Source organism: Olea europaea, unplaced genomic scaffold (genome assembly GCF_002742605.1).
Source record: "Olea europaea var. sylvestris unplaced genomic scaffold, O_europaea_v1 scaffold2544, whole genome shotgun sequence".
Classification (NCBI taxonomy): Eukaryota; Viridiplantae; Streptophyta; class Magnoliopsida; order Lamiales; family Oleaceae; genus Olea; species Olea europaea.
The window spans coordinates 200646-210322 of NW_019243709.1; the positions used below are offsets into that span (position 1 = coordinate 200646).

General features: G+C 34.5%; 1 protein-coding gene across 1 annotated transcript; it reads left to right on the plus strand.

Annotated features, from left to right (window-relative positions):
- The first annotated feature begins 8359 nt into the window (after positions 1 to 8359).
- On the plus strand, positions 8360 to 8848 carry LOC111382644. Its single transcript, XM_023006668.1, has one exon. It carries the CDS (start codon positions 8360 to 8362, stop codon positions 8846 to 8848), a length of 489 nt encoding a protein of 162 aa, XP_022862436.1.
- The last annotated feature ends 829 nt before the right edge of the window (positions 8849 to 9677 follow it).

The following is a 9677-nucleotide window of genomic DNA, read 5'->3' on the forward strand; positions in this document are numbered from 1 at the left end:
TAATCTAATTGAAGTTTTGCGATTCCAATATCAATTTCTAGCAGGTGCGATTTCAAGATGCAATAAAAAATCTTGGTTTCTTGCTAATCACTTTCTCGTGAAAAATATCGTTTGGGTGATCGTATCGTCATTGTCACCCGAGTAAATTTATTTATTTATAGTTAAACATCTTATAAATTATATATTTGTTTTTTCAAGATAGCTTCGTTTTTTATCCAATTTTTTTCGTGATACTTTTTGAAAGATGTACAGTAGCTTCATCATTATAGAGTTATTTGACACTGATTTTTTAAAAATTATTTTTTACAAAATCATTCTGAACTTATTTTATTTAAACTCATAATTTTTATTTATTTTTAACCGCATATTCCAAAAAAAAAAAAAATTAAGAAACGAGATTAAAAAAAAAACAGTTCATTTCTTAAAAATTAATTATTGCATAGCTGCAAATAAATCTTTATTACTTCACATTTACCTATGTAGTTCATATCATGTGCCCAGAGGAAAACCCTCAAATGGCAATTTTTTAGTTGTTATTTCGAAACATGAATTGACTCATAAGGTATTTTATTACCATCATTTCTAACTTCGTGTCTCGATTTCATTTATTAAGTGCTTTTTTATTAAAAAGTAGGTAAAATTTCATTTTTAATTACACATAATTTCATCCACAATTTTTATCTACTTTTAAACACAAATTTCATGAGGGTTACCAACTTTTATTAAGCCCTTGTTTGATCTTCATTATTTTAAAAATACATTTTTCTTTATATTTTTTTCAATCACACATTTTTTAATAAAATAATATTATATGCAAATTCAAAAATTTTCTATTTTTTACCATACATTCTACATCAATCTGCTACTTAAAAATGCATTTTTAATATAAAACGGGGCTCAAACAATATATATAAGAGTTTGTTTGATCCCCATTAAAGGTAAAGAATGTATTTTAGAATAATAGATTGATAGAGAATTTAGGGTTAAAAAAAATAAAATTGTTTGCATGTAATATTTTTTTATTGAAAAATGTGTGGTGAAAGAAAATTGTATCTTGGAAATAATGTGGATCAAACATGAACTAATTTGCAAAAAAATCTACATCGACAAGCACTAATTATTTATTTGGGAGATATTATTTGAAGTAAAAAATAATTTTCTAAAGAATATATGATTAAAAAGTAAAGAAAAGTTAAAGTACATATACAAAATTATTTTATTGGAAGAATGTGTAAAACAAAAATGACTACAATGAAAAATAATTTTCAAATAAGTTGTGTGAAATAAACTCATAGTCATACAATACACATAATTTTTGTCACACATAAGTCATATATAAATTGTTGTACGCAAATATTGCTTTGGCGTTGATGTAGGATATGCAATGAAATTTATATTGGTAACCTTTGAACTCTTAAGAAAGCCAAGCAAGTAAATCGTACTATGGGCTTTTAGCAAATTTATTTGACGAGTCGATCTGAAATTCTTTTCAACAAGTTGAGGTATCACCGTGTCCCTAATGAGTGCGACACTCATGAAGTTTGTTGACCCCAAAAAATGTTGCCAACAGATGCCGGATCCCCCCGCGCACACGTGAGCGAAGGTCCTGCACGCTAAGAAGCGTGGACGGTCTAGGATGAACGGAGCAGGGGCGTGAGAGTAGCTCAACAACGCGGGACGAGAACGTTCGGAATCCGACGAGATGTTCTTAATCCGATTGTACAATAATTACCAATCGGTGCTCATGAATGTGCATGTAAACATGTATGAATTCGTATTGTGTTGTAAAGCAATATAAAAGAGAAAGTAAAGTGTGGTTTCTTGTATTGATTCTTGCATTAATCCTTCAATGTTATACAAGGGAAGTATTTATAGTGTTACATGTGAAATGACAGCCCTTAGATGAGGTGGCACATGGTCTCATCTCCTTAATTCAAATATCCAATCCTAGGCATCATTCTTGACTTGTTAGCTTGCTGAGCATTTATTGTTTGTGCAGAACCCCCATGCTAGTGATAAGACTTGACATATGCACTCATGATAAACGTTCTATCAATCATTCAAACAAGATCTTTATGTAGAAGATCTCTTGGGAGAGGTGATCATGGAAGACGTTCTTTCATGGTTCGGAGGTTTCTACCGCTCATGTAGTACTTCCGCTTCAGGGTTTCGGCAATCTTCACAAGCCTCGGTATATGGAGTTCGGCTACTTTCAAGGCCTCGGTGTATGGGCCTCGGCATACAGGGCCTCGGCCATACAGGACCTTGGCCATACAGCCCACTTCGATTGGAGTGCCACGTGGCTAAGATTGAGTGGGCCATAGGCTCCCGTAGGTTGGCCAAATATAACAACACGTATCAAAGTTGTTCATTGCAGTAGGAAAGAAAAGAAGCTAACAATGGAGAACTAAGGAATGGCTGCTAATTTTAGGTTTGCTGCTTTATAGAGCCATATAATTAGCACTTTTCATTATGGGACTAATTTAATACTTCGTTGGATTTTATATTTCGCTGGAGAATTCGTGGTAGCAGAACAATGAAAAGAAGCAAAAATTTTCAATTTTTTAAACATTGCCGGCTTCTGGTAACATCGACGAATTTGGCTTCTTTTGGGATTTCGTTGTCTTTTGTGTTTCTTGTTAAAGTTGAAGTTATTCATTTTAGAATTTGAAAGCAATTGGTACACTAAAAAATTGTCAAGTATTATGAATTTGTTATTTCATCTTAAGTCGAAACATTGAATTGAATTTGTTGACTGTCTCGAATCCTTATAAATTATTGTACAAGACTTGAATAGCAAATATGATTATTTTTCTACAAGATTTCGACAGCATTGTTTCTTGTTTACTGTAATATGGTATATAACTTTTTTTTCCAGTTTTTAATTAAACCCCGTGAATGCAAATAATATTTTCGGTGTTTATTTAATTGATAAAAGAATAATCTTTATTAAAACTCACTAGTTTACTAATACATAAATATTTTAAATCGAACCAAACACGCTCGAAATGGAAACAACCCACCCCAAATGAATTGGTTATTGCTCTGGTGTCTCTCGTTGTCGAATTATTTCGCCCACCGAACCCGATGATGGAGGTGGAGGTGGAGAAATTGTCGGAAAATAAAACAGATCAAGGTAATAGCTACGACACAATATGAAATTTGTGATCGCAAACAAACAACATGATAAAAGACAGAATTAATTGTCAGAAAAATGAAATATTTTATTTAATTGACTAATATGGAAAAAAATAAATACAATGCCTACACAATTATTTATATTTCAATAAACTTGTTAAAAAAGTAGTATTTATAGAGGTACATACAAAATCCTAGAAATACTGCAAAGATGGAAATAAGATAAAATAAATCAGTAAAAAAATGTTTTTCCAATAAAAACGCGTTGAATACAAGAAATAATATTTTTTTTTCCAACAAAAACACGTGGAATAAAGGAAACAATATTTTTTTTTTAAAATCAATCAAATTTGGGTCATAAACCTAACAATCCATTTGCTACATATTATTATGCAACAAATGAAACTCTAAAATTTATCCACCTGAAAAAATAAATTCGACTGCAACAAAAAATTCGAACTTTTCAACAAGAACTAAACTTTTTTCAACACAAAAATACTCCTCATCTTCCAATATATCCAACGCAGATACATGAACCCAGACATCGGGTTCCTCGAAATTCACAAAGAACTAGAAATTACTAAACAGTGTCAAAGCACACCCTATAATAGAATCAACTCCTAATACTTTCATATACACCCCTAGATAGTTTCAACACCTTCAAAAACACTAAAAGCATGTCCAATCAAATCAGCATCCATGTACCTATCTTCAAGGGGTCTATCTCTAGCATTTGAATATGATAGAATTGCAGGTAATGTTGGTAAAGTGAAATTATCCATATTTTCAAAACTTGACTGAGTAGTATTCATCAATATGTACCGTGAACCAAATTCCAAAGATACAATATCAAATTGAATCTCCACCACGATAATAAACCTCTGTTGATTTTTGTTCACAAAATTTGACCGATCTTGCAAGATGTATAACTAGAATCTCTTAAGCCCTCCAATACAACACGAACACCCTTTCGATCCATCAAGACTCCATCTCCTCTAGAGAATGTATACTAGTTTGAATTGAGAGTACTCAACAAAATAAGATTCTTCTTTAAGTCTAGAATGCGTCGAACGTGATCAATTGTTCTCATATTCCATCCATTAATTTCAATCTGACACTACCAATACCAACTGCTCGAAAAGAAACCTTAATCCTACTCTACCAACACCAGCTACTCGTTAAAGTTCGTTGTTATCCATAACAACGACACATTGCATTACTGCTTCACGTGTTTCAAACAAATTTCAACTGGGACACATATGGAACGCACGAGCTATATAAAAAATTCACTCATCGTCAGACTTGAATTCCATGTCAGAAATCTTCAAAATATCTCTATCGCTTAAATAGTTCTCAACTATATTGTCATTGACTGTATTATTTGATTGCTTCCGATGATTTGCGGTCAAATTACCTTTGTTTTGCAATTGTTTCAATCTCTCTTAATATATCATTTTTTCTTGCAATAATAATAAACTTGACTACTAAAATTTGACTTCGACTTGCCCCTCTCCGATCACCATGAAAAATAAGGTATTTTTATCTCTGACCTTAGATCTAACCAGGCACTTCATCCTCTCTTTTGAAAACAAAGCATCATACGCATCTCAATGATGAATGTATCATGACTGTACAAAATCATTTTTCTAAACGAAGTAAACACGGTGGGCAGCGAACACAAAATGATTAAGGCCAAATTTTCGTCATTATACTTAACCTTTGAAGTCTCCAAATCAGGGATGATCTCTTTGAACACAACTAGACAATCTTCTAAAGATCTGTCTTTTGCCATGCGAGAGAATGCAATCTTTGATTCAAATGCAATTTGTTTGTTAGACTTTTAATCAAGCACAATTGCTCCAACTTCAACCACAACGCAGCTATCGTTGTCTCCTTCAAAATTTCCTACTCACATTTTCACTTGTCATAACAAGAATCTTGTAGAGCGAAATTTCATACTTTATGGCTACTATCAATGACATAAATTGCGAACAAATCACGATCAATAGCTCAAATACTACTTGATGAAAAATAATACGGATCAAGGTAATATATGACATGATATAAAGTATATAATCGCAAACAAATAACAAGATAGGCAAAAAAAAATTAATTGAAAGAAGAACGAAGTATTTTATTCAATTGACTAATATGGTGATAACAAATATAATAATTATGCCTACACAATTATTTTATATTTTAATAATAAAAAACTTGTGAAAATATAGGAATGTATGTCAAACCTTATAAATAGCACACAGATGGAAACAATATCAAAATCATGAAGAAGTATTTTTCCAATAAAAATGCCTTAAATAAAAGCAATAAATTTTTTCAATAAAAGCGCGTGCAATTCTGATTAAATAATAATAATAATAATAATAATAATAATAATAATAATAATAATAATAATAATAATAATAAGGGGAATTTACCAAAATGTCACTTTTTTTGAAAATGTACAAAAAACTTTGATGTGCACACAGTTTGTACAAAAATGTCACTTTCTTATTGTCAAATGTCTAAATTACCCTTAATTTGACCTTTTTTTGGAGCATTTAATGCTCCTTCAAGATTGTTTTTTAAAACAAGTAATGTTGTGATTTGATTGTTTAATTTGTATATCATAATCATTGAAAATATGACTATTATATTGTAAAATACGAATTTAGTTAATAAAAAATAAATATAAAATCCTTCAAAACCCTAATTAACATTAAAAAATAAATTTATTGTCAAACAAACCCTTATTTCATTCATCTTCTTCATCCATTTTCTTCTTCCTCAAAAAGACATTATTTCATCTATCTTGAAAGGTCAATTATTACGAATTGTTTATATTTCTGTATAATATCTTACTTTTTTTTAGAATGTTAAAAACAACATGATGGTCTTGTTTTTTTTAATATTTTTGAAGAAAAAACATACCAAAAATATTTTGAAAAATGTGAAGTATTCCATATTTAACGAAACATTTAGTCATTTATTTCTGGAAATAGGTTGTGATGTTGTAGTTGTTGTAGTTGAGAAATGATTATAAGTATTAATGCTACCAAACACGCAACTGTCGGGATCGACATTTGAACTGTCGTATCCGACATTTATAAACTGTCGGGATAGATAACTAAACTGTCGAATTGGACAGTTGAAAATTCTTGACACCCTTCATTTGACCTTGTAGTATTGCATAGGTTTAAATATTGGAACGTGTCACTTCCATGCTATTATATAATCGACATTTTGATTGCGCATAATTCTTATCGTTGCAATCCCAACATTTCAAGTATGAACAATAATTTGAGATGAATCATGCCGCACGAGGGAAAGTTTGTTTACGTGAACGACGAATGGAAGTGGACTGGGGACAGAACCAATTCCATTTTAGTGCCGAACAGTATCACACTATCGGGGCTATTATTACGGTTGAAGGAGAGACTTGGTGTTTTCGATCCACGCACAAAAATGGAATTGAAGTTCAAAGTTCTGAACATGAATATACTGCCGGCCGCACGAGGGAAAGTTTGTTTACGTGAACGACGAATGGAAGTGGACTGGGGACAGAACCAATTCCATTTTAGTGCCGAACAGTATCACACTACCGGGGCTATTATTACGGTTGAAGGAGAGACTTGGTGTTTTCGATCCGCGCACAAAAATGGAATTGAAGTTCAAAGTTCTGAACATGAATATACTGCCGATCGAAATACTCGAAGATGAAGACGTAAATTGGTACATATCAGTTCATAAGGAAACTGCCCTCTGCATTACGACTTTGGAAACCGACTTGCCAAGTGTTGAAATGGAGATGGATACAAATTACAACCAACAATTGTTTGCCGTAGCGGAAGATCACCAAGCTGTACAGGACGACGAGCTCAATCATCAGTACAGTGTCCCAAACAATAATACAACGGATACTCTAATTTTCGATGTTGGGACTGCACCATTAGATGAGATGTTCGACGATCCCTTACATGGTACAAATACTGGTAATATTGCTGACATTGACGAAGACCTATTATCACATTCCAAAAGTCCGGATACATGCGACTGAATTTCCACTGTGAATACCCCAGATCTTACCGAAAGGCAAATATTTTTTACCAAGAAAGAGTTGTACTCGAGAATTTGTCTACTTGCTTTGCGAGAGAAGTTTCAATTTTAGGTTAATGGGGCAAGCCTAAAAATGTTAACCGTTGTATGCGCGGACGATAATTGTAAGTGGATGTTACGTGCTTTGAGTGTCAAGCAGTCCGCCATCTTCATAATCCGCAAATTCAACAATGTGCACACATGTTCCATAGATTATCGCCGTAATGCACATCGACATACCACTAGTTCGGTAATTGTTGAGCAGATTATGGGGAAATTGGATAATATGTACGAATCGTATGATCCTACCGCTATTGCTCGTAACATAGAACGTGAGTTTGGTGTGAAAATTAGTTACCATCAAGCACGTAGGGGAAATGTCGCTGCTTTACATATGCTACATGGTACACCGGATGATAGCTTTCAAAAACTTTCTTCCTACTGTCACGTCCTAGGAGAGAGTAACCCGAGGATAGTAACACACATCGAAGTAGATTCTCGTAACAGGTTTCACTACCTTTTCCTAGCTTTCGGTGCAAGCATTCGGGGTCACCTGCACTACCTGAGGCCCGTTATTTTTTTTGACGACCCGTGGGGGATCGTTGATGCCGAAACGAATAGATCGTGGATGTGATTTTTATTAAATTTGAAAGATCTTATAGGTGACTCGGACGAATTGGTGTTTGTTTCGGACAGGAAAAATAGTATTGAAAATGCCATTGCCCACCTATTTCCTCGAGCTCACCACGGGTGTTATGTCTGGCATATGGAAAAAAATTTAATCGAGCGGTACAACAACGCAAGTTCAATATTTCTATTCAAAAGAGCCACAAGAACTTACCGGACTGAAGAGTTTGAAAGACTTATGGGACAGTTTCGTAGGGTTAATGCAAGAGCGTATGGGTACTTGGAGAGAGCAGGTTTCCCATTTTGGTCACGGGCACTATTTGTTGGCCAACGGTACAATATTTTGACCAACAACAACGCAAAATCTTTGAACTTAATGTTAAGACATGCCCGTTCGTTACCGATCACGTGCTTAGTAGAACACATTCGGCATACTATGCAGAAGTGATTTTATGAACGTCGAGCAAGTACTACCGCATGCAATACCGTTCTGTCACCAATGATGGAGAATGAGTTACGGACGACGTTCGAAGCAGGTACTAGGCTGCGAGCGCATAGCTTGATAAATAACTTAACACAAGTTGGAATATCCAACGACACGGACATCTTAGACTTCGTCGAAAACATGTGCACTTATCGTGAGTTCCAACTGAATCGTATGCCATGGGTTCACTCAACCCGTGCTACTTACTTGAGAGGTAAGTCATTGTACGATCTCTACTCACCGTATTACACATCCGAGTACTGGAAGCGTGCATATGGAAAAGCTATATATCCTATTTTGCATGAAGTAGATTGGAATGTTCTAGCCGAAATTACAGGTACTCCTATTATGACCCCCAGTGTGCGTCGTCCTCCAGGTAGACCACCCACACAACGTAAGCGATCCAGACACAAGTGTACCACACGGCTCAGGAAATGCACTCGCTGCGCTGGATTTGGTCATAACCAGACCACATGTTTGAACCACACTGTACCACGTCCGATGTAAGTAGCATTTTGTACTTGAGTGATTGAAGTTGTAAGTGAAGTGTTCCCCCGATGTCGTTTGTATATGACAATGTAAATATTGTATTACTGTTTTCATTCTCTTACGCATAAACATTACTCTTTGTTATGTTAACATTTACGGTACGCAAATAGGTACAACGTACTGCATAACAACCTCGAACCAAAATACAATTTTGTTCTGTATAACATTGTTTCCATTGTTGACACATGTAAATTGAATATACAGAATATGAAAAGTTCAATCATTATACAAGTTTCCTTTGAAATGCATATTACGAACACATCATTTTTAGCGCATAACACTGTCCGCAAAATTCACAAACTACGTTGAATGTACACATGAGGTTGTGTTCGTTTACCCAAAATAGGTGTTATATGAATATGCATACTACATACATAGAAAATTTCCCAGTAAATCCCAACAAATGGTGCTTGCCATTCTTGACAGTTGTTCGACGCTTCGCTTAACAAAATACAAAAAATACATAACTTGCCAACGAGAGTTTTCTACATGCTACAGAATTGGTTAAGCGTCACAAAATCCATCCCTTACAAAAAAATACTATACATACATACGTAGAAACCCACACACGCAACAAAGCCGGACTTTTCACTCAGAGCTAACACTTGAACCTTCTTCCCCACCGTCATCATCCGAGCTGATGACAATTATTCGGGCGATGGAACGCGACCCTGCCCCTCATCCTCGTAACGTTCAATTTCGTTTGCATCCATAAATGGGACGACCCATTCAAGCACATTTCTCGGAGACTCACCTTCATCACGTGCAACTTCGTCCAGGTTCGGAA

Excerpts from the sequence above, each read along its gene's own strand:
- LOC111382644 (XM_023006668.1), top strand. The coding sequence starts at position 8,360 with ATGGAGAATGAGTTACGGACGACGTTCGAAGCAGGTACTAGGCTGCGA.